Raw genomic sequence first — 27,367 nt, forward strand, 5'->3', positions numbered from 1 at the left:
TGGAGCACGAAGAAGAGGCGCGTTGAGTGGATACCGAGCCTCGAAGAGGCAGGTGGCTCGGCATCTAAACGAGGATTTTCTCGACATACATATACCCTAGTCGTTGCGTTCCCGAAAGCTGAATTTTCTCTTTTATCGTTCGAAAGAAGCCAACTTGAAGGATCCTCTTCTCGTTTGAAACTTCTTTTCCGGCTCGTACACGAGACAAGATCTCGCTTCGTTCGAACCGCTGCATCTACGAAAGTTCTGTCTTTTACGCGACGTTACGGTGAAGAAGTTGAAAAAGATCACGGAGAAGTAATTCGACTCGAAACGAGCCGTGAAATATTTTCGCGACACTACCGCCTACAATTCTATTTCAATTTCCACTCACAGTCCAATACTGTGCGTATATGTTTGTTTAAGACGCGATTCACTGATTCTGTGGAATGCTTGATTTTTAATTGGCAAACGATCTGTGGGTGTTGTTCGTGTATGGAATAGGTTGCTTTAAGGCCGGCAATTTTCAAGAACGAATGTTCTACGAGATCTCCAGCGACCTGTTTATCCGTTCTTGGGGATGCAATTCAGGGTAGCCGCATTGCGCCACCCCCTACTATCAGTCAGGGCTGCTTATAAAAGGTACGCTTGTAATTTTCGTTCCGCGACGCGGTGCACTCTGCGGTTTCCGACTGGCCGGAAGACGGAACACCGGAAACACCATCGTCAACGCTCCCTTCTTGACCGTTAAATCGCGTTACGTAACGATGCTGCTCGAGCATCGTCCCTTCCACTTATTTATATACTTCGAACGCGACATTCCAGCTTTCGTTCGCAAATGTATTCTCAGTGGAAAGCGGAAATACGGTGAATTGGTGAAATTAATGAGGCTTGAAGGTATACCAAATGTTGGTATTGATCGGCAAAACAGGAGTTTGGCAAGTTCAAAGGGAAAATAAGGTGATCGTGCGTTATTAGGAACGTAGAATATCAACTTGGAACTACTTCTTCTTTTGCAGTTGCAGCTTCATTTTTACCAACACTGTAATTATTACGAGCGTCTCAGAAATCAAACTGATCAACTTCTCCTTTTCTAAATCCCTCGAACTGGTCATCCAGATACACAATAAACGTTCGATTTTCGTGGAACGGGTGATATACTTCCATAGGTTCACTTATTTTATGGATACAACAGTAAGTAATAGTAAATTCCAAGAAAAATTGGGAAAAGTACTTGGAAGATGTCATTCCTTTTCCTTGCTTCTCAGTTTATAAAATTAGTCAGTGCAGTTTCTGAACGGGCCATAATAAGTGGTCACGGAATGTTGTTGCACGTTGCTGTACTTATAGTAATTACGTGTCAATCAGTTAGATTTAATATATTAAATTTCGTTTCGTCTAGTAGTGTTTCTAGATAATAAGCTTTCGAGATACTATTTAACATAACTAGAGCACATTTGTGGCTTTTCATATCTCGATCATGTTTTAATAGTTTGTCCACGATACGAAATGTCAGCAGAAAGCGCGGTGTGTCGTTGAAGGCAAGATCGAAATCCGAATTTTCACAAACGTGTCATATGCATAAATGTTCTCAGTGGTAGTAGTAAGCGTTCAAATACTCCATCTATTTTAACTCGCAAAAGATTATACAACACGTACGAAGAAAAATTCTAGGTAACTTGTGGGAAAAAATCTCGTGGAAAAAATTCGTCAGGCATGCGATATAGAATTTTAGTACCGCGTGGAAATGTCGAGAGAGAAAAGGATTGGGAGGAAATGGTAACAACACGGCCGAATCTGTCAGCCTAGTTCTTTGATCTACGAGGCCAGTGTAGTAGTAGCATTCAGTTGCAACGGCGTGAAAAGTCTCTCGTTCTCCACGCTGACTTCCCCTTTGACGCTGTGTACGTATATGTGTGCACAGCTTCGTTTCCTCTCTATCCCCTACCGTGGTCCTGAGCGCTTCTCGGTGAACCAACCCCCACCATCGGATCGCGGTGTATCGAACGGTCTATGACGTCATTGAACTTTCTGTGACGTCATGCCAGTGGTTCTCAACACCCACGAAACCCGGGAGGAAAGTAACTTTTCTCGGCCGTGTCATCGACCAAGCTAGAAGCCTCTCTTCGATGGCTCTCCACGATACAAACTGTACCGAAACGAAGCAATCGTATCGAGATTAAGCGAATCGATCGAACGTCTCGAAGAAAGAATGGAAGCACGTTTGAGCACCACCACGAGAGCATCAATTTTCGAAGATGAGTGTTGTCACTGAAACTATTAAGCCGAGATTGATGCCCTATTGAGAGGACACAATTTCGTGGTAATGGGTTTGTGAAGGATTCATAGGGAGTAGAATATGTTTACTGAAAGCGAATATTCTCCTCTTTGGCGATTACGTTATAATTAACCGGCGTATGAAAGACAGAAACAGGAGGCAGTTGAAAAAAAAATGTGTCAGTAATGCACACGTGTACGGGAAAATGTTAAAGGTAGCGGACAGATTGGATTAACAGATATGGAAGGAACAAGTTAGACTAACTGTGAATCATAGAATTTGCAACGTACGTGGTATCTGTCGTCATCCTCGATAATTTCGATTGTAACTCGCGTGGGCAGTCTGTGTGCACGTGTTTATCAGGAACGGTGGTTGAACGAGGTACCGGAGGATGTAAAGGTGGGAAAGCAGTGCCACCAACCCCTGGGGACCATTGATCTGACATTCCCTGCGGTGACGTCATGCTCATCCAATAGAAACGGGTCAAACGTCACGAAAAATGGCTATGCTCGTACGACGTTGGCTACGATTCAAGGATGTCGACTTTTTGTATCTTTCTCGAATCATTTACCAAGATGAAAAGTCGCTGTATTTCACTTTCATCAATCGACAGTCGTCACCCTATATAACTCCATATATAACTAAAATTTCAGGTTTTGTCACATTTCTCAACTTTTTAATGTATCGGCCTTTTAGTTTCATAATTAGTTAAATCACAGCTTTGAAGATGTAAAATGAAAATAGTCTGACTCACAGCATTATTGATTCTCAATCTTTCAATCATCGTCAGAATTTATCATTGTTATTCGTTATGAAGTCGATGTAAACTTTCGCGATAAATTATTCGTCGCAAATAGACATTCTTTCACGATACCACTGTTGGGATCTGATATATGACCTATTAATGCAAGCGCGTTTTGTAACACAGCAGTCGTATAAAATGTCCTATGCATGTGACAAAATTGCCACACATTAAAATAAGTCACTACTTTCCATTATTCTTTATGCATAGCCTAACTTCTCGTAGTAATAGTATCTTTATTTGTTGCTAAATTACGTTTCTTTAGTATTTTTTGTGCATTGCTTGGAACGAGCAGTTATGTTTCCTAATATCACATACAATACACCCTTTACTGTAAAATAATAAACGAAACAACCAGACGAATTCCAGTCATAAAATTTACATATACAAATTCATTGAAAAATTTAAGCTTAATTCAAGAGAAACTGACACTGTCCAATTTCGTTTTCTATCAAATTGCAAAGCGTCCCTGGTAGACGTACACCAGGAGATAAAGGGAAAGAAGAAAGGAGTAGTGTACTCTGGAGAGATCCTCGCAGCAAAAGAGAAGACTACTAAATTGCTTGTTTCTGGCAGCGTGACTCGCGAGGAGGTAACACGCCGGATTTTCAGAGATATTATTACGTAACGACACTCTTTTACCCCTAGCTTAGGCGTAGAAGAACCTCTGGGCACTTTTGTTCGGAGGCCTCGTTATTTCGAGGAGACGTCAGAAGCTCGTACTCGTTACCAACCCTGCATTGAAACGGCCGGGCTGCGACACATAAATCGGAGAGAAAGAAAGAGGGAGAGAGAGAGAGAGAGAGAGAGAGAGAGAGAGATTCACGGATTTTTTTCGGTGCGCGCGATCTCTGGATGCGCTCTTTTGTATCTATTTCTTCCCGCTTTAATCCGTGAAGTTGAAGTTAAAGGCAGCGCCCCACCGCTTCCAAATCGAGCGGCAATGCCAGTTTTATGACTGACGTTCACTGGTAATCAGCAAAATATCAAAGTGACTCACGGTCTTCTGGACCGGCATTGCGAGGGCGTATATCTACTCTGACCTTTTGCCTGCCTCTGGGATCAGCCAGTTTTGTACAACTAACACGATAGAATCCGATTTAGTATTACGTTGTACTCGAGAGTAGTTAAGTAGATAAAATCTGTGACGAAACTCCAATTTGGGAATAATAATAACCGGGAAACCTTTAATAGGGAGAAACGAGGAAGGGTATCAACGAAAGCATGAAATTATGTACAATAGATTTTCGAATCTTGGTAGGAAACCAAGGAACAGTATCTTGTACTATTTTCTTTCTAAACCTCTTCCAAGGCAGAATCATTTATTTTCCGGGAACTCCTCAAGGCTGGCTGCATACAGGTGTTCCTTGATAAATTGTTGATGAATTATTTAAACGGGGTATGGAACATTCCGAGCTTCTTCTCACAGTGGATCGCAAACTAGGTACTCCTATATATTAGGTTTTCCAGACCATGCGCTCATCAATGAATGGCCACGACTGGTTAATTAACCCCTTGCGTCCACGTCTTTAATTATCATATGCTTGAATACCAAATAAAGGGGCGACCTAACCTAATTCCATTGCACGAACCAATCAGCGAAAACGCTGGCCAGGAAAAGGAAGCTAGGCCAGTTAACGAAGGAAGGAAAGAATTAGAATCGTCGCTTTTACACACGGGAAAATAATCAGCTGCCTAGTGAAAAGAGCTCGGACGCTTATCTGCGTCGATTCAGAGTTCACTAACCCTAATATTGCAGCGGTACGTCTACGGCTAGATGGAACTGGTATTCCAAAGGTAGGAAGAGAAAGGGGAGAGGAGATAGATGTAGAAAAAAAGGGGCAAGAAGAGGTTGGGAGCCAGGTGGAAGAGAGAACCGAAGAATAGACCGACATCAGCGAATCTACCGAACAGTCATGCGTTGTGGGTGAGCAACGTGCTCGAGGGGTTTGGGGGAAGGAAGAGCGCAGATTCCGTCGTTTCTTCCCGGGTGGTTCCATCCCTCCTCCCTTTATCGATCCTTCTCCAGCAGAGCAGTAGCGCAACATCGTCGCTAGGAATCAGCAACGGGGACCATGTACCACCTCAGTGAATACCCGGCCACTATGCCGACAGAAATGCTTCGATTCTAGCTTTTACGTGCATTGCGTCACGCACTCCCTAGTTGCATAGTCACGCGTATGATCGATTCGATGAATCCTTTACTGATCGGTTAGTAACAGTCAGCGGAATATTTCAAGCAAAATTTCATAAATGAACGTCGTAATGAGGTTAGGACTTTATTGCCATAATTTGTTACGCGGGTTATAGATTCGGTAATTTAGGGGTTGAGGGTAATTGATGGAATAAAAATCCTAATCGTATATGTCAGAATAATGAGAACTTGGGTTTAGATATCTACCTCGACCATAAAGGGTATCATCCCTTCAGTTTCATAATTAATTAACGCGCAACCTCATTCTCTTGTCACGATACGTTTTTACGGTCTGAAAAAGTATAACGAATTTTCATAATTACAATGGATTGTCATGCACCGTTATGATACTCAGTATTTACCCTTCGATTAATTATCGTCAGAGTACCATTTGTTACAGGTTATAAATTCGCTTAAATTTAACAAAATTTATTATTAACCACCTTTTACAATAAATTCCAGTACGTTTACCAAAATTTACTAACAATCCTCAAGCACTACGTTGGAATCTTTTGTACAGTATAAAGCCTCGCGATAGTTATCGTCAGAATTTATCATTATGGATCATATACTCCCCTATAAACCTGCGATAGATTCCAGTAGATTTAACAAAGTCTTTCAACAAACACCCTCTCACAGTACCATCTTTAGAACGTATTACACAAATGAAAGGTTCCCACCAATCCTCGTCAAAATCTATTCTATTCCAGGTTCTAAACCTACGAAATAAATTCCAGTAGATCGGCCAAAATTTCCGACAAATTCCCCTCCAATAACCTAAACCTACTCAGGTATAACTCGCCTGGAATATAGCCAGAGCTCTGCACCCGAGCCAACGCCAAGAAAGAAACTCGGAAGGTAGGAACGCTCGCACAGGTAGAACAGAACCTGTGTAGATGCGCAGTGCATGGATGCGCCTTCGAACAGCAGCGGCGAGAATCGTGAACCAGAGTCGTGTAGTTGCAACCCTGTGGCTCGTACGCGCAGGCGGTCGAAGTTCCTCGAAGACCGCCAAAAAGTATCGAGGTCGGCCGGCTAGTGGCGGAACGGGCCGAGTTGCGGCGGAAATTGTCGGGCCGCGGCGAACAGCCACGAGCCAGACCCGTTGCGCGGTTTGCCTCGTTGCAGGCGCACAGTGCAGCCGCCGGTAGAAGCAGCCTCGCAGTCGCTGCTCGGCGATGTTTCAGCTGAGCTGAGCGCACGAGGAACGCTCGTGTCGCCGGCGCTGGCGTTCGTCTCTCTTCTCGTGCTTTTTCCACTCGTTTCTCGCCGCCTTTCCATTCACCTTCACGCGCACGTTCCCGATTAACCCCGTGGACACCGGGCTCTGGCGCGATCCACCATCGAACGAAACCACCGACCACGACGTAAGTGCTCTGTGACAGTTATCACGGTGTTGCTTAGATACTATACTATACTCGTATTCTTTCGCTGTGACACGATGTATATCGGGGGAGGAATCGGGGAGAGGTAGACAGTGTGAATAGGAGCTGTTTGGTAGAATCTCGTTTGGTGAATTTTTAGTGGAATTGCATACGAGAATTGGTTTATTACGGGGGATCGTTACGTGTGTCAATGGTTAGATTTGAAGGTTGAGTTAAGTTAAGGGGTGGGTTTGTGTCAGTGTTTGTTAAGAATTGGCGGTTTTTTTGCGATGTGTTTTCGCTGGTGCCTTCGACCAATCGCCGGCTGTGTTTACATATGCGGTCGAATCGCTGTGCTCTATCCTTGACGATGAACGGCCTTCGTAACTTCGCCTCGTAAATTCGCACGGGCTCGTAGAAACGTGTTGTCGAGCCTAATCAGGTAACCGCTTGCTGAAAATGTCGCGACGATCATGTCGAACGATATATGTATTTCAACGGTATACATGTCTTGCTCGCACCACAGACATTCGGAACATTGTTTATCAAAAATATACGTGTTACAGTAATCGAAATATTACTACAAATTGAAATAAGAAAGTAGGATATTCGAGTGTAAAAATAAAATTCTTATTTCTGATCCTTGTTAACATTTCGATAATATAATGGATGTGGCAGTCGCAGCGGGACGATGACTAGTTGTTTACCCGTTTGTTTAATTAAAGGCTTGTATCCGTAATACGGTAAAATTGTGCACGAAACCGCGCGTTATTTCTGTCTGCCCAACCCCTCTCAGCCTGTCTAAAGTTACACGTTCGCTGCAATTCGATTACACTAGGCTAGCGTACTCGAAACGTTAATGATACTACAATGGAGCTTAATGAATGGTCGATTCGTGTTCTATTCGAAGCGTTTTTCTATTAAAACGCGTATAGGCGTCGATGACGTTTCGCGACCAAATCAGAAAACGACCCCCCGCCCCCCTCCCTCTTTGTGTGTGCGTGCGTGTGTGTTTCTCTCTGTCACGGCATCAGGTTTCGCGTGGAGTCACGTGAGGATGAGGGAAAAGAGTGGGCAGATCGATTCTAATCGTGCAACACACGGCACAATCGAAGTCGGGCCAACGGTGAACAACAGAGGGAGGAAAAGTGGCATAAAAATAGAAGTCAGAGCACAGGACGTGTACTTGGCCGTGTAGCCTATGCGATACGATGTTATCCTGCCGCGGTGGGTGTCCTTGTTCTTGCGACCGCCATTACGACATGTCAAGGCGAGACGCATATGTACGTGTAATATTAGATCGAGCACGATAATCGTCGTGATAACAGCGTAATAATTTTTAACAGCGCGGTTCGAGGTTCGACCGTTTCTCGACGATATCTTCTTCCTTGCGTCCCTTCCTCCCTTCCTTTCTCTTTTTTTCCTTAGAATGTCTGGAGAAATTTGTGTGGAATTTACTGTATATATATATGAGATTATAACATAAAACGTTTAACTTTTAAGGATCGTATTGTGTTGCATTCTAAGAGAGATACGGTTAATTTAGATAGTTGAGGTTACGTATGCAATAAAGAATTCTTAGTTTTAGAATGATACGCATAGATACATTTGTACAGGTATTTATCGAAGACAAAGAAGATTTAGAAAAATGATACAAGAAAATTCAATGTTTCGCGTACTAAGAGCTGGTATGCATATATGGTGTTGCGTTTCCCCTTCTTTCTCCTTCTTTTCTCCCTCTCTTTGGAATTTCCAAAGGAATTTATTCAGATGTTTGTAGAGTATTGAATGTTGTTCCTTCAATCGTCACTATAATAGCATACAATTTCTAAGAGTATTTTTGATACACTGCTCCTTGACATTTTCTTCCTCTCATCTTTCCCTTCTGTGTATTAGATTGTATATAACATTCAATGATTTCTTACTATTCATGCTTCATTGAATTTTAAGAAGGATGACTTTAATTAAAAAATATTAAGGTTATACATATGTATGTGGAAGAGAATTCTCCGCTTTAAAATGGTATGTAATAATGTATCTTCAAAAACAGAAATGTTTATTCAAAAAGAATGAAGATTGGGAAAATTGATACTATAAAGTAGAACATTTTATATGGTAGATCTTAATACTTATAGCGCTGTTTTCCCTCTTTTCTCATTCAAATCTGCGTCAATTTTTAAAGAACTACAAATTGTTCATATCACGCTGCCGCGTTTTCTCACTTATCACTTCATTTTTTCCCAGCTGAAAGACGTAAAAGCAGAGCCGCAGTATCCGTGTAACCGTGCTCGTTGGAGTTTTTTTCGGAGTCTGCGAAAAAACGCGTGAACTTGCCCTTGCTCGAAAAACAGCGAATCCCAAGGTGGCGTGCGTTTCTACGGTGTCGGATGTACCACGTCAGTCAATATATCGACTCATTTCCGATAATGTATTGCCACTCGAAGCGATAACACGTACAAAAGCACACGCTTAGATTATGTTACACGTACATGACACGTCGAAAACGCCTTGCCTCGTATCGAATTTCTTACTCCTTTTTTTTACCCGGTTTCGAGATACTACAAACCATGTACCAACCTTTTTTAACGGCTCGTTCAATTGCTAGTAGAACAACGCGCGTTCTATTTGATACGCCTTCTTATCTCGAGAGAACGGTATCGAGTTTCGCGTATACACTTTACACACTATTATCTTTACTATGGTTAGGAAGACCGCGTCCATTTTTTGTGAGCTTTGTTCGATTTGGAATTGTTCCATAGTCCACAAACACGGAAATGAGTATTTGCGAAACACAGAGAAAATGAAGTGTAAATAGGTGAAGTTAGATTAGTAGATTTCTGTTCCCATTCGTCAAATGATCCATTATTTTTTAGATTTATTCGCGAAACATGAATATAATCACTGTTTTCTATGATTATTGATAGGATAATGTGATTCATTATCACATGTATTATTAAATCGTTAGAAACAAATCTCGCTACTTAGTAAATATGTAACAAATCCTTAGACTTTACAAATTAACTATGTTAGTAATAGCATGAATCTGTATAAGCTACATCCACGATCGAATCGAAATCGCAAATTAGACCATCGTAAATTTTTCATGTGAGAGACGTCAGAGTAAGCAAATTGACAGAAATCTTATGAGATTTGAATTTTTTGTGATCCAGTAACATACTCTAAAATTAGAACAAAAGGAATTATTGGAATTCCTAACTCAGCTTTCTACGATTACGACTCCTTTTTTCTGCCTTTGATCTACTTTTTTCATAGCTGGATTCCTTTCTCATGGCGTTGCATTATTTTTTTTCATGGTTGGAAATCCTTCTTCATTTCCTCCTGATGCTTCCTTCTTTTTTGCTGTTAGAATTCTTTCCTCAACGTCCTTGCACTATTTTGTGTAAATGGAGTTCCTTTTTATATTTTTACGTCTCACTTTCCTCTATTTTTTTTTTTAGCCGTGGAATTCCTTCTCTAACGTTCTTGTGTTGTTTTTAAGTTTGCAGCTACTTTTTTTTGAAGTTCCTGCGCTGCTTTTTTAATCGATGAAATTTCTTCCTAACGTTGTCGTATTGTTATTTCTATGACTAGGATTCCTTTTACTCCTCATTTTTACATTTTCTTTTTTAGTACTTCCTGCTTGGTGTCTCTACTATCTTTTTAGTTACTGGAAAATTCTTTTTGATTGTTCTAACCTTCTTCCTTTCTTTTTTCCATTGAAATTTGTCTCAGTACTCTTGCATCCTTTTCTTTTCTTCAATCTTTCTTTCTTCTCAAGTTTAAAAGTTCTATCGATGCTAGAACTTTTTCTCTATATTCGAGAATCCTCATCCTGGTAGAATTGTTTCAAGGAATGCGGAAATTTTTCCAAGTCCCAGTTTCATCATGGCAGACCGTATAGCAAGAACTCGAGTAATAAATTAGTTTCCCCATTTCGTTATTCCCCGACCACCTTGATAAACATTATCCATGAATTTGGAAGAGCAGAATCTGGAAGAGTAGTGCTACAACACTCCTGAGATATACAGCAATCAGATAGTTGCTAGGAACAATTTTTGAGAAAGTGATCCGCTAGTAACCACTGGTTGACCACAAAGGATGAACGTCGTTCTCTTCAAGTAATCGACTAGAAGATAATTGATAGCATATATCAGCCTTGGACACCTTGACAATGGCAGAAAAATCGAACTGGAGAATGGAGGTTTCCCTTGAAATATTTGCTGTCACCCATTCTGCCATAAATGTAATCTGATTAATACAATTTGTTTTAATCATCCAAAAGATGTCTATTTTTTCTATAAAATAATTGGGTACTTCATATTTGTGATTCTGCATCTTAATAAGAAACACGCCCATTCAAAAGTCTCCGGACAGTTATTATACTAGCTTCACAATTGGAAGAAGTTACGTATGTCTCAAAGACATCAGGAATTGGTATTTAGATATATGACAGTAACATGACAAAATATAGCAATTAATAAAGTTAATACTATATGATTTTTAAAACACAAATGCAACTTAAAGTTCATAATGTATGTGCATTGAATACCAAAGTTTTATTAAAAGTAGGAAACGTTGTAAGACCTTTATATTACAATGTTCATCAATCACTGGAGATGCTGTATCATCTAATCTTCTTACTCTTACGTAGATAATTGATAAATAAATCACAAAAATTATAATGAAGCAACGTAGCTTCAAATCTTCTATATTTATTCAACCACTTCGATGTACAAATTAATAGGAATCTAGGAAAATTCAAGTGATTCAGAATCTCGAGGTTAGATGAAGTACTATATCTCACCCTAGTTCCAAGCTCCATTAAAACCATATAGAATCTTACATGCTATCATCATTGTTACTAAATCAATGGATAGTAGCATTACTCGATGTTTTAATTCAAGATCTCAAGATACTACGAAGACTACTATTATCCTAACGCCACTGATAGAGACGGTAGCAGCATCTCGGGTGCAAATTGCAACGATGCGAGGGTACACGACCTAGCCACGGGTGACGTAACAGCTCGCGTATTTCTAGAGCAGCAGGTTAAGAATAGCACGGCAAGTAGACGGCTGAATTAAATATAGTCGGTGAACGACCGGCTAGCACAGTACGAAATTTCATTGAAGTCACGGAAATCCGTCAGAACATTGTCCAGCTGATAGACAAATTTTTTCGAACCACCAAAATAATCAATACGTGGGATCAATGAAACGTCGATTGTCATAAGAGGTTACATATGAGACGCTGAGAAGCGACGCTGATCACTTTCGTAAACCGTAATGTTAGGGAAAATTACAATTACTAGCGTGATTTTTCAAAATGTACCTCGAAATTGGCGATTATTTATACACATGTACATACGCGTTGTTTATACATATTGTATACACACACATATATATATATTTCTGCGTGTAATAAACAAATTCATAGAAACTAGTGCTTTGCTTCCTGAGGTGTTGAATATTAATTATGGATCTGACTAATGAAATTGTGAGCATCCTGCAAAATGGAGTTGATCAGTGACTTCTGGAAAGCACATATGGCCATTCTAAATGAAAGGCTTCGAATTTTTTTTCCTTTCAATTTTTCCAATAACCAAAGCATCACAGAGCAGAAGATAGGGCATTGGCATATCTTCCCTTCCTTTTTTATTTTTTTACTCTAATCACTTGCAACAGAGAACTGTTTCATTCCACGTATTTCAGGAAGACATTAACGAGGATTATAAATATCGGGAAACGGGGGAAGAAATACAGATGACAAGGGACGTGGGATTGTAAAAAACGATTTGATGGAAAACCAATACCCAATAGTCATCTCCCGCTGACCTAGAACTCTTCCAGCTCGCCTGCTGAACTTTTATCAGTACATTGAAATTCTTCGCGAAACATATAAAAATTCCGATCACTCTATAAAGAATCATTCCCGAGGACTGCACACAGCATCCAGTGAATTCTTCCTTTTACAGACTGATAGACTACAGTGACTAACGAAAATATTCAAATATTTACTACAGAATATTTTTTTCAATATATTATGTGCATTAAATGTCGTGACCAGTGTAAATGAGACACGACTATCGTGACTATGAACAGTAACGTTCGAAATCATTCCGAAAACGTGTATAGAAGTTATAATACAAGACATTTATTGCAAGTATACATTCAGTGAAAAATTGAGTAGTAGTTTTAAACATACAACTAGTGCTACAGATGGTTTCACTATACATCGTTTTCTTGCCTTCGATCGTTTCGCCTTGTTAATAAACTGCAAACGTATATGGAAATTCATATTTTCATTAAGATAAATAAGTAAGTGAAATTTAGATAGAAAATTTGTCTATCTACCAAATATCGTAACAAGTATTCTACTTTGGATATATTTTTACATATTAGTTTATTCTGTATATTTTTGCATCTTCAAATTTCACAGGAATACGTACAAATTCGCGATCTATTTATTAACAATAAATAATGGACTGTTCAAATACTTTGTTGGTCTTTGCAGAGTCTATGCTTTCAAGAAATATCTTGTATCTGCTACATGGATTCTCAGTTTATTCACAGTTTCAAATTTTACCAATATAATTACGATAGCCATGTGCCATTACAGTGGCAATAAATTTCAAAATGTTTTTTATAATATATACATATAAGGCTTCTAGGAGTGTTCGTACACTTTCGCCAGTCACCGTATTTACGAGTATGTAGAAGTTTTTAACGTTGAAGAGTCAGTGTTGCGACTAATTAAGCGTTTCGAACAAATGATCCATTATGAGACTCGGAGAGCTGCGTTTCTCTTGTCAACTACATTCCGGCCAATTGAAATGGTAGCCGCGTCGTTTCAATATCCTCGATGAAGTACAATACGCCGGTACAAGCTATTGTCCGACACGGTAATAATCGGATGCGATGTCATTAATTAATCAGCGCCGAAACGATTTCCCTTTGACGCGTGTTTCACTATACAAGACGCAATGCGTGTACATAGTTGCGAACAATCAGACCACTCGAAGGAGTTATTTTCCAGTGGTGTGAATAATCATGAATGGCTGGATTAATTTTCCTAAGGAGGAATACAGTGATGGATAAAAGAAAATTTAAAATCGATACACTGAATTTTAGTAACTTTTGTAGTAGACTAATTTGCTTATCATATTCCTTAACAATTGTTTATTGTGTGATGTATATTATATTTATTCATTGCTCTTATTAGATATAAATTTATAGTGCTTTCTTATATTTTTCATTTCAATTTTATATTTTTAATAATTTTTATATTTCAAATTTGCTTTCATTTCAGCAAAAAGAGAGAATGTTTGTAATGTTTGTAATGTTTCAACATGAAAATAAAACGAGGCATTATGCATACCAACTTTATGAAGATATTTTTTAGCGTTAGGAAAATATAATTAAATCGAAGATGATCGAAAGAACGTAGCAGGTTTAAGTATAACGATGAATCTAATTTTTTTTTTATTCATCCACTCGATTCCATTTTTCTCCTTGTCCTGTGAATATTGATTTTAACAATATACAACAACCATACTAATTTTCGAATTTCTCTGTTTTAGATAATCAATCATGCCGGTGGTGCCAGCTTTGGCCGAGGGTGCTGGCCAACTGGAGGACCTTGACGAGCCTCCAGAGCCTCGTGTTCGCGGAGGAAGCGGAAGAGCCAGCCTGATGAAACCCCTGGTTGTTCTCGCGCTTCCTGGCATGTATCTCTTCTACAAGTACAGCCAATATAGAAGGGAACAACGCGAATTGTCTCGAAGGCGGGTCACCGAAAGGGAGCTTCAGCATCTTCATCATAAGATCGTAAGTAATTTGGATTTTAATATTAGTGTTGTAGAGTGTTCCAGTCCAATATTTGGCGAATTTAAATGAAAGATGAATTTAATATGAAAATGTAGAGTACTGTACAATACAAAAGTCTTGGACCATTTATTAAAAAGAAAGATTTGGTTATTACGAGTGAATGTAGGAATACTCGAGGACTCTTTTGTACAATAAATTATCAACTGACAATGCGATCAAATATTTAAAATTCTTACGAAAGAAACCCCCTTTGTAGGTGTATGGTATTGTACCTACGAAAGTCTTGGACCATTTATTAAAAGGAAAGATTTCGTTGTTACGGATGAATGTAAAGATACTCGAGAGTTCTTTTGTACAATAAATTACCGACTGACGATGCAATCCGATATTTGAAATTCTTTCACAAGAAGATCTCTGTGAAAGTGTACAGCATTGTACAAAAGTCTTGGATCATTTACTGAAAGGAAAGGTTTTGCAATGAATGTAGGGATACTTGGGTCCTTTAAATAATGTATCAACTAATGATATTTAATGAATTGATAAGTTACAAGTACGTAGATGACTATGGCTTCTTACAACCTTACGTCAAATAAGATCCTCAAATAGCTTGCAATTCGTAAATTTCATTTACTATCACCAAGTCTGTGATTGTCGTGCAAATTGTCGCTTATCTGTGCTTACTTTTTGAACAAGTGTTTAATGTGTGTCTTTAAGAATACACAAAGGATACATACACAAAGGATATTATCGCTACAGATATACCAGTAAACTACACTAAAAATCGAAGAATTCATAAAATATCTCCTATTCCTCTTAATAATCCTTTTATGCGACTCTCTGATTCCACCTGTTGTGGCTTTTCCACGGTTCTGTCGTCTGCATAAAGAAAGGGCGACTTGATTTCTTCGTTGGAAATAGCGCAGCTTCATCCAGTGTTCATTATATTTTCATCGAGTTTCGGCAAGTGAAGAGAACGCCTCCCCTAAATATCCAGAGCTTCGTCGATTCTCTTCTTTCAATGAACCTGTGCCCTTTCGTATAACCGTGTTGCATCGTTGTTAAGAAGCTTTCGAGACATTCTCGCGATGATTACCCAGGGACGACAGCCGGGAAGAGGCGTATCTAAACACACGATATCCGAGAAAGTAGACTCGAAAGGATGAGACAGCCTTTACTATAGGAAAGCAAGGGAAAGGGAAGGAGGGTTCAATTACCCGAGGTTAACGCGATCATCCCTCACTCGAAAGCCTCTGTAACACCTCCGAAAGGCTAAAGCCATTTATTACTGTATATTTCCAGCCGTATTGAATGTCCTGCTTTGCTCACAAACCTGCCTTCAATTTTATATCCCAACACATACCCTTTTTACCTTCTTCTGTGTAGTTTGTCTTTTAACGTATTTTTAGGATTTACAAGCATTGCATTAAATTCATCTATGTCGAGTCCAAAGCAAGACGATTTTGGCTACAAAGTCCGTAACACACAGGTCGTTCTGAAATAATGTAAGCTCTTTGGAAGATTTTTAAGCATCGCACTAAATTGACTACTCGGAAGCCAACAAAACTGGCAATCTATCACCAGTCTAAATGCCAATAATTAATCAGACTTACTTTTTCTCTTTGAATCATTTTAATCGTGAAAAACAGGCCACGATAGTCGCACACGTTGAACAAATATCGATTTCAGTATACCCAGCGTACTTAATCTCCCAACTTAAGATTCTGATTTGTATCACGCTCCGATCGTACATCAGAGATTCGATTTCTTCTCTTCCTTTAAAGAACCAACGATATTATCTTGTGTACTCTTGAACTCACGCCCAATAGCGTTTTATGAAGGCAATTTGTCCGACTCTTAATAGGCGAACTGAAGTTTCTGCATCCGGAGATAATTATCGTAAGGTCACCTTGGAAAATTGCCTCCACCCAGCAGAGTTGAGTAGGTCAGTCGCAGTTTTGGCATGGTACGTGGAAAATGAAAATGGAAAAAGTGTCCCTGTCAGGATGGATGCCAAGCAGCAATATTCACGGCCTCTGGATCGGCGACTGGTCGGATAGCCTGGATATTTGGTTCGGTTACTATGGCCAACATTTCTGTCCCACCTAACTGGAATTTCTCGAATCCATTTAGCCACCGTCACCACTCTGATTTACTGCCTGTCTCGATTCCTCCTGTCGGTGACTGGAAACAAGGATATGATAGGAATATTCCTATCGGTTCGAATGTTCGATTCGTGAATATTATGCGGACCATTCAGCTGGTAGAAAAGGGAACACGGTAAGATAGGGTTATTCGAGACAAGTTTCTATATCTCAAAATTCAATGTTCAACCTTTTGCAGGGAATAGCGAAGCTTGTTGTACGTTGTGAGAAGAATGCGGATTTTCGTGCATTGATGGAAAGTGTAAAAGCGCAAAAAGTAAAAAATTCATGTATACTATGCAAGAATATTGTAAAGTATTCCAAGCAGAATGTTGTAACGAACATAGGTGAAACAAATTTTTACTTAGATATCATCTTTTTGAATATAAAGATATAAAAATGCATGGAAATTCGCGGTCTGACTATGAGGAATTTATTTGTCTGCAATATGTAATAACGAAAGAATTAGAAAATATCGTGACATTTTCATATTTGTTTTAAACTTTATCGATCTAATCGTGATAATTGTGTCTCGTTCTAACGTTAACGAAATTTCGAAACGTTTCGTACAACACAGATAATATATTCATAAAAGATCTCTATAATTTCTCGGTTACTTTCGTGAGCTACTATATTTTCGTCATTTCTTTCTTTTCTACGTTTGAAGGGAGCAATTTATGAAAATGTATCCGCACTTAAAGGGTTAATCAGACCCTTCAGTCACGAAAGTTCCAGTGGAAAATCGAATTGGTCGTGGACCCGTTGCTGGAACTCGCGTGTCGGTAAACGACGACTGGGAGAGCCTTGGAATTTTTCGAGCTTATCGCGATATCCAGCCTGCTGCGACCTTAATAACCAACCTCAGGATCATTAATGACTGCAACGAATCGTTAGATTATCGGCACTGTTGCTAGTGCAGGTCTTGCTTTTGTAATTTTTGAAATATTCCAAACGCGCTCGCGTGCGAGTAAACGCTCGAAACCGATGTCTGTGTGTGTATAGTGATCGAAGAATGGGTCTTGACCTTGCATGTGTAGACACCCTGGCATTGATCATTTCGCCACGTGAATTGTCCGATCGTCGAATAGAACGTACAGTCTCTCATTATCGAATTAGGACCAGCGAAAACTTTAAACATTTTTCTTACTTTTAATCGGATTGGGACGTGTAGATAGTTCAGGATAAATCACTTAAGATTAGAATCTTAAATGGTTCAGTTCTAGAGAGAAATGTCTTAAAGAGAATTTAGATGGGTTTCAGGGGTAGCGAATTTTTGTGTAATAAATTTCTTTATAGATCGCTGCATAGAAATCATATAAACGACGAATAATATCTTTTTCAATCACGTTGTCGTCTGAACCATCATTGTAATGTGACTAGTGAAGAACAAATGACGTAACGTAATGCTAAAATACAGTTTTTTGATGAAAGTTTACCTCGTTTTACGAAATGGATATATAAAAATAACTTTCATAGTGACTGGCTGTCTCTTTTGCTACATCTTCCTTAGATTCTTAGGACAAATAATGTTTCCGTTCTTAATGGATCACATTTTCATGTAATTAACAAATTCCAGTAATAAGAGGGTATGAAGGCTCTCGCGATATATTGGTAAATTCTGATAATAAACAAGCATTTATAGCCATTTATAAAGATAAAGTTTTTGGTTTTGGAGACGTTTTAAGCAAGAGTCGACATAGTTTTCGGATCTCGAAGCCACGAGTCTTGATCCTGAAACCTCAACCTTGACAGTAGCACGTGGAAGTGGCCAGGTAAAAGTTGCTGGAAAGTCAAGTCCTTCTTGCTGGTTCGAAGGACTTCGTAACTCAACTGGCAGCTAGACATTGTGCCAGATAAGGTGCACGCCAACTCCGCGTTAAGATCGCGATCACCTGGTGTACGTGAACCTTAACGTCGTTCGTCTGACCTGCCGGAATACCTTTGCTACGTGGAAAAAGGAAAAAAGCGGGTTTCCTTTCCATTAACAGTCGACCAATTATGTATTTGCAAATTCTTCTTGCCACTTTCCATTTCAATTGGTCATTTTATTAATGAACCAATTTCTTTTCTTTTTTTTCTTTTTTTTCAGTAAAGTAATACTTCGTAATTGCTTCAGCCTTATTCCAACATTAGAAACTACTAACATTCATTCCAGTAACGCGTTTAATAAATTCACTATTATTAGAGTGCGACTATTATTGGAGTTGCATTTCGTCGAAATACACAGAAATTAAAATGCAACAGTTGTATCAGTCGCACTACTTAAATAATTGAATCGATGCACCATATGCAGTAGTGAACGTATCAATATATAATAACTGCAGTATCACTTGTCTACTGGTATTTTTAACTTTCTATGTCACGTTGAAAACATTCTACGTACGTTTTATGTAAAGAAAGTAAAAGATAGAAAACAAAATAGCTATTTGATTGAGTAAAAATAACGAATTACGAATATGTAAGAAATATTTATGTTTAGAATAATTGTTATCGGCTGTTAAATATCTAAAAGAAGACTGACGATAAAAATATTCTTCCACTGATATAATTCAATACTTGAAGGGTTCAGATAAGCACATCCAATTAATTTTCTTGAAAAAACTATACTTCTTGTTGCGTGACCACGTCCTACGTTATCCCTTACTCCCTGTTCTCATTGCATAGAATTTTCCGTAACTTAGGAATTTTCTTAATCTTAACCTGCTGCTCGATTACACAGAATCGAATCTCCGTAACTTCGTGTGAATAGCTAGCCTCGCAATATTCTTAGCGTTGAACTTACATCTTGTCGAAAATTGCAGTTCAAGAGGGTCTCTATTGTGACCTTATCCGAAGCTGCTAGCGACGTAACGCACGGGTGGCGCCAATGAACTCTCCCTTTGTGACAATGAACCGGGCGGTAATGTATATCCTGTGCATGTGTGGGTCGTGCCATTTTTAGAGCGCTTTCGTGTTAATTTCCTCGAATGAAACCAAGTTAATTAAGGAGAGCGAAGCGGACGAAGAACAAAGAGAGAAAAAAGAAAGGAAGATAAGGAGGGAGAAAAAAAAGTGGAAAGAATGCAGCCGACTGGCCAATGACCTGAAAGCAGTCCAGCTTTAAGGGTTGATAATACCATTAGACCGACCGCATGAACCCCCATAATGCGCAGACCTTAGAAATGCCGATCGATGCAGCTTTCTGCTTCCGTTAGATTACGAGGCTTGTTCACTTTCCAGAACACAGGTTTCGGCAATTATCTCTATAATCGATCGACGTCAACGTATTTTAGGTTGGTCCCCTTTTTTCTTTTTTCTCTCTTCTTTTTTTTTTTTTTTTTTTTATAGGCAACAAGAAAAAGTCTTTAATTAAACGAAACAGTTAGACGAGTATTTTCATCGTGAAATAAAAAGGCAAAGGAAATATCGATCGTGCAAGAGAACATGCTCCATCGTTGAGAGTATCTTGAACATTCTCCATTGCATTTTTCTCCTGTCTCGTGCTATTGTTTTAAAGCGATGACCGGCGAAGATCGGCCTCGCTCCTTTTATTGGATTCCAGGCAGACTCGAATACGCTCCAGTGGGGTTGCTCGCAAGAAAAACTGTTGCTCGAACGTCCCGGGATGAGTATCCCCGGCTGCATTTTCTCGGTACTCGTTGAATATCGCATGTGTTCACGCCACGTTCAACCCAGCTCTCTCGAATACCAAGCGCATTCTAGCTGATCCATTCCTTTTTCTTCCGTATTGCATGTATATTTGTTTTATCTTGTACAATTATTCATGAAACGTGGGTAGTTTCTTCTCATTTATAATTAATTAAATGGCTGGGGACATTTACATAAATTCGTAGCTTTATGTATATAATTCAAGAAGTGAAATTTAAGCAGAAATTTATTTCGTCCACTGAATGTTATAATTATTATACCTTGAATATTTAATGTTTTCGCGTATTACATGCAATCTCTGTGCTTTTGCATCCCGAAATTTCTCGTAAATCGATTTATCGTTGAGCGCATGAGTGTTGGAATGAGAGTGTGAAAAGAAGAAAATAACAAGAGTCAGTGTGTTGATTAATATTTTAAAATAAGAATTTTTACAACGTGCACGATAATGTAATAGCGCAAACTGTAATGCATTCTTCTTTGGAAGAGTATGAGTTAATTACTATTCTCTAAGTAGTATGTGTAGTTCCATTTATATATAATGGAATCCTATTTGCCGATAGCTCTCAATGGTGCCACAAAAGCTATATGTAGCATGTAGCAACCCAGTATTCTCCTTAAGAATTACCTTGGGACGTATCGTCATCCATTACAGTCATTCTTTCTATTTCTCAACCTGTATGTAAAACTTCTTTAATCTACGATGCATTAGAACACATGTTCTGTTATTATTGTTGGGCATACGTCTTGGATACTTGCTGTGTCTGCACAAAATATATTCGGTACATAAAAATACTTCCCACTGCTCTTTTTATTTTTCTAATTATTTTATCGTGAACCTATTATTTCCCCCGTATCACATTTGTCTTATAACATGAAATATGAAATAAAATATTAAATCCAAGATTAAATATTAAATTCAAGATTAAATATGAGATAAAATATTAAATCCAAGATTAAATATTAAATAAAATTTGCTTGAATTTCCCAATAAATGTACATGACATATGTTTTGCGTTGCGTGCTTAATGCTTATGTCCGCCGGTTTATCTTTATTATTATTAAATAAATTATTAAATAAATTAATATTAAATAAACAATTAAATCCAACGATTAATAGGAATTTCTAATAAAGCGAAAGTAATTGATAGATCGGTTCAGGTTCGCACAGAACAGAATGGTTCGGTAGTTAAATATTCCGCAGGCCTAATTATTGCTGGACCTAACTCTCAAAGCTTCTACAAGAGCCTCTCAACCGTGCACTTGGACGTTGGAGTAATCTTAAAAATTAACGACGTTGTTGTAAAGGATGTTCGCCATTTATCTTCGTGTTTCTGTGCTGCGGTTAGAACGATGAGGGTGGTTCGTAATGATCGTCAAAATGACATTATCCATCTGCATGCACGTATTTTCCTTTATATTCCATTAAAGCAACACTTGTGTCAGTTGAATTTCCACATTCGCAACGAAGATTAAATTTATTTAAGTATCTGACTATTATCTCGCAGAATTTTCCACGAAATTCATACGAGTTACTTCGATGAAGTACAAGTCAAGGTAGGTCGACACGTATGATTCTTAATTTATCGCGTTTCTCTTGTAACTCTTAAAAATATCTTTTGCAAATTTTCCAATATTTAAATATTCGCTGGCAGAGTATGTTCGATAACAGAAATTTAAAAATTCACCAGCAAAAATGAGTCGAGTTAGATGTATCGTCAGATAGTTGAAAAACAACCATAAATAACGATGAATATTATATTGAAGCACGAAAACTTAAAAACTTTTCTAATATCTTTCTTCGATACGTGTTACGGAGTATTTTTGAACGAGAAATTTACCCTAGGGAAAGAAGAGGAAAGTTTGTTAGCTTTCACGTGGATGGAGGGTAATCATGGGACGTTTAAAACGCCCACGAAATCGGATTACGAGTTTGAAAGCGTTCTTCGTTTCGGATCTCGCGACAAATAGTCCCACGCTACTTGTGTAACCGAGCATTTCGGTTTAGAGTTTCTGTTATCTAACTCCAGAGGATTTTCCAGTTCCAATTTCGTCAGAGCTTAGAACCTGCATGGAATATCTTCGTTGAAATTTTTGGAATAGACATACTGCGATACATCGACGGATATCGAATTGAAATCGTAAAATTTCACCGAACATAACTTAATCTCCGACTGAAGCTTGGAATGCAAATCGATCACTAACTGAAACTACTCTGTATAATTTCGATGTTTATCTAATCAGTTAAATTCACTTTCGTAGTCTTCGGATCTCAGATAGATTTTCATTCGACGTTATTTTTGGGCTAGATAGTTTTGCAATATTTTCTGATGCGAGATAGAAGCAAACGAATTTTTAAAACGTACCGAAGGTTTTATATGAGATTTCACAATCTATGAATCTTAATATTTTGTTATATATCCGTTGAATTCATTTTGTGCTATTTTGCAATGAAGTAGTTGTAAACAGCCCTTGAAACTAAAAGCAAAGATAAATCATGGAGGTCTTTAAAATTTTCAAAGCGCCTTAAAAGTTTTAGATCGAATCGAGTTTAAATTAAATTTCGCAATCACCGGATCGTAATGTCTTTCAACGTATTGTCATATTTTATTCCGTATTATTTCGCGAATAGATTACGTAAAAAAGAACTTCCAAGTTAAAAGCAAGAGGGAAAGGATGCCGAGTTTCTTAAAATCTCCAACTCTTGGAGCTTGCTAAGAGTTTCGGATAAAATCGCTGAATCGACACGATAAAATGTTGTCTAATGGAGATTCGTTCAAGCTGGAAGACATAATTCGGTGCTTCCGTGACGATGCAACTCTCCCCGTTGTCATTAATGGCTGCCGAGGAACTTCCTGCGAAATTGCAACGCGTGAGTGGATTCGCAGCTATTGTCTGGTTGCATCTTCAAGGATGAATGAAACTGTACCGCGTATAATTCACCGTAATGGAAGGAAAACGGTCGGTAGAATGGAACTGCGAGACAAAATGGGTTTGGAATAAGGTGAAGGGATGAGAAAAAAAATCATGATTATTCCGAGCGCTACAATTTTCTCAAGCTCGCCGTAAAACTGATGCATTGGAGACCAATTAAAATTAACCTAACCTCGAAGATGACAAGGCTTTAGAAAATCGCGTTCCATCGAACGAAGCTTTTTAAATCGGAAATTCATCTCGATTTCGTGAGATCGACGCCTTTCGGAGAATCAGAAAGGGGACAGAAATAGCGTGGAAAAAGACCGAAGCTGGGAAGCCCAGTGCAATTGAAACGAAGAGTTTAATTACTGGGAGGCGAGATTTCTGGACGAACTACAGCACACGGCAGAAATAGAATAGTCATGATATTTCAGTCTGCCTTCAGGCTTAATGAGGCTCCATGTATAAGCAGACTGTGGCGTAATTTGTCTTCGTGGTGGAATATGGTAATACCATAATCGTCGTATCTATAATTAAGATTATAGTAAGGTAGGGTTATTTGAGTCGCTTAAGCTACAGCATATTGAGATGCAGTCTTGAAGTTTGCACAGATTATACAAGTTTGTATATTACGAGACACCATTTAATATACGATAAAAGAATAAGGAAATACCGTGTACTTTAGGTGCTGCAAGAAAAAATATTAAAAATGAAAAGATGATGGATTTTATGCAGATATTTTATTTAATTGTGCAAGCAACGATGCTATTGTTTTAGAAGATGATATTTTTTAAAAATATAGTTCTTATGTAGACGATGTGAATTTTAAAGCAACTGAAAGATAGGAAACCTTAGGGATCGATACTGATATTGAGCATGACATTCCTGCTGCTGGGGAATGAAATTCAGAATTATGTGGAAAATAACAGACAGCAGACATTAGTTTCTGCATAGATTTCACGGTGAACAACGTTGTTAAATGTAGCGTTATTTATCTTGTTTTATGTTCAATGAGTAACAGCCAGTCTGTATTACACTACCTATTACACTGTAAAGTACCTCTTCGTGTACAAATTTAGAGCGAACTGTTTACTGTTACAAGCGTCTTTACGCTGATAGCGGAGCATGACAACCTATTCTGGCGAAGATGAACGTTTATAGACCGGTCTCCAACCGGTAGCAACCTCCAGAGACTTGTTACATTTCCTGAACGTTAGGCTGCCGTTTCGTTTCAGAAGAAGCATTAAATGGACCATGGAGGAATACACGAAGCAACAAGATTTCTCAGTTTCTTTCCTCTTCGATTTAAGGACGAGAAATCTGTGATCTAAAAATTTCATGGAAAAAAAGCAAAGAATCTTTATCTCACGTGTGCGAGTCGGGCGAAGTCACACGGAATGACATACAAAATTATGAGAGCAACCGGATGAGGAGACTGAAAAAGCGGAGGATGAAGCGTGACACAAGGGATGTGGAAACAAGTGGTGGCACGTGACGAAGGATCACGTCATTTATGGAAAGCGTTAATGAGGCGTTACTGCCTCGAGCGTCACTGCCGGCTGCGTAAGTTTTTCCTTCGCGGAAATAATCACGTGACGTCACCAGAACATACTCGACATTGTCGCACATTAATCTTCCAGCACAGTGGAATTGTACCATTGTTATTCATGTAAAAAAGTCCCAACGGAATAAAGCATAGAGTTCGTAGAAGTCAGTGAGATTTATTTAAGAAGCTAAAGAACACGCAGCATACCTTCTAACGTTCTGCTGCTAAGAGTGAGTGAATATTCTAACCGACGAAATGTTCGCAAAACCATTGATTTCCATTAGCCCACGACGCGGTACAGGGAAGGGTTTAATTTATGACACCGTCGAGGGTCAAGGCTTCTGATAAGAAGACTGAGAAACACTCTATTCCATTTATGTTAGAATTGTAAGAATTGTCCATTCAATTCCACAAATTTTTTATGGAATTCCATACAGTTCTATGCAGTTCTGTATAATTCGTCCAAGACGTATACATATATCGTATACAGCTATATAGAATTAATAGAATAACGTGCACATATCTCACATACTCTGTTCGTATTTCCATAGAATTCCATAAAGTCGAATGCAATTTCATACAGTTGCATAGAGTTTTAAATGTTTCATCCAAGCAGTATACCGCACTCAGCTATCAAAAATTTCTGACATATACGTGCCTCACACAGTATATTGGTATTTCCATGCGAAAGCTGTCTAGAAGGGTAAAATTCTCAGCTCCGAAGGTACATAACTCATATCGTAGAAACATGATTCACTTCCAGTTCCGTTAAAAAATTAGATTTCACGTGGCGTGCAACACGCCAGGAAACGCTGAGTAAAGAGAGGGTGGCCGAAGGGGTAGACAACCCCTTGGACACACGAGCTGTTCTAGGAACACAATCGTGTACAGACGGAAAGTAATGCAGCGGGGGCGGAATAACGCATCGACTGGTATCGTACTGACGTGTTCATAATCTGAGTCGCCAAGAACAAAGGAACAAAGGTGGAAATCGATACGAGCGAGTTCAGATAGGCGCCCTGTCTCTGCTCTGGAGAGAGGTTCCAGACATTTCGTGTTTCGTTTTCTATTTCCGCGGGGGACAATGCACCTTCATCGATGCTGGATCGAAGCCTCGATACACCGCTGTGATTTGAATGCAGCCGAGACTGCGCCAACTAGACTTCATTCCATTCCATCGATTTCAACACTGTCACTGACAGCGATAGTAAACCCAATAACGTTATGATGTCTCATTGGAATCAATTTGCTGAGAAATTTCTGGATACTTTTCATCGATGCATCGATGCAAGTTTTTCGTTATCGTGAATATTTTTTATTTTATTATCCAATACATATGTATGTTTCCACTATCATCAGATATGTTTTATTATTTAATAATTACATAATTATTGGATTTATTGATATTTTGCCAAGAATAGCGCATGTAGGGTGAATTTGAGTCCCTGTAATGATATTACTATCATCAATATATATTATATTTAAAACTCCACTTATTGGATTCCACTTCGTTTTATTCTGGGAAACCTGGTCGCTGTGATGAACATAGTCAGCGATTTCGTTAGAATATATCAGGCATTAATATTGTATTATATTAATGTACGATGGAAATTGAACTCGATATATATATATATGGGAATTGAATTTTAATATATATAATTTTTATTAAAAAATTCATAAACTCTCCTCTACAATGAAATACGTCATGAATTTCTTATTTATAACATCAAGATAATCGGTGTTCTTCCAAGTCCTTATCATTATATCATTTCCATGTATTTGATGTTTCATTTTTTTCTAGATAGCTATTATGTATTGATCATACATCACAGATCTTCGCATAGAAGGAACATATTTTTGAATAGCAATTTTGTGCCTCACTTAACATTTAGCAAATCCAATCTCACCTTATCGATCCTAGTAACAAACTTCTATGTAAGGAGAAATATGCGACCGCTGGTATTTTGAGCTTCTCGGAAATTAGTCTCGAAATAAATTTCAATTCGCTCAGTCAGAAAGCTAAGCATAGATTTAACGAGTACAACATTAGACTCTCCGGGGGATATTCGAGGTGGAAGTGAAACGTGTCTTAAAACCACAGAGAATTTCCCCGGCTCCTAGATATTCTCTTGTCGTTTCACTTATTGAGTCGCCACATAAATAACCTGTGCTTTTCACGCTTCTGGAAATCTGCTGCAGAAAATGGAATTTCGACTTTAAAACCAACATCGACTCAAAACTTCCACTCACCAATACTGAGATTTCCTACTTTCTTCACACGGAATTCGAATGTTAACCTAAAATAATAAAGAGACGATCAACAGACCAGAATTTTGTGCTCGAGCAAGATGAACGATTCAAATGAAATAACATCGTTTCGGACGAGATAATAATTCTTAAATGTTTGAATAATTTCTTAACGAATTTTCAAGTTCGCTTAAGTTTCCATAAGTATTCCGGTACTTACAGTTTGGAGCGTACTTTCCAACACTTGGGCTTAAGTTCCGTTTTATAGTTGAATCTCGTGGAAGAATTTTTAAGTTCACTTAATTGGAACGTCAGTGAAAGAACGGACTAGCTTACGGCAAAAAAGTGGAGTTTCTTCCGGTAATTCGAACGTCTTCGATCGGACTTTGAATGATCGCCGTCAGCGAAACTTTAATTAAAGAGCCATTA

General features: G+C 38.6%; 1 protein-coding gene across 2 annotated transcripts in view; it reads left to right on the plus strand.

The window, feature by feature from the left end:
* Positions 1-27,367, plus strand: part of LOC117155545 (uncharacterized) — a 103,023-nt gene that overhangs the window by 46,863 nt on the left and 28,793 nt on the right. Inside the window, exons 1-2 of one of the 2 annotated variants that reach the window (XM_033331623.2) lie at positions 6,364-6,620; positions 14,197-14,443. In XM_033331623.2, coding sequence (XP_033187514.2) covers positions 14,207-14,443 — 237 coding nt within the window. In that variant the 5' untranslated portion in view covers positions 6,364-6,620; positions 14,197-14,206. Of the gene's footprint in view, positions 1-6,363; positions 6,621-14,196; positions 14,444-27,367 lie in introns of those variants that run through there. The other variant, XM_076623067.1, reaches the window with a different exon arrangement.

Source organism: Bombus vancouverensis, chromosome 12 (genome assembly GCF_051014615.1).
Source record: "Bombus vancouverensis nearcticus chromosome 12, iyBomVanc1_principal, whole genome shotgun sequence".
Classification (NCBI taxonomy): domain Eukaryota; kingdom Metazoa; phylum Arthropoda; class Insecta; order Hymenoptera; family Apidae; genus Bombus; species Bombus vancouverensis.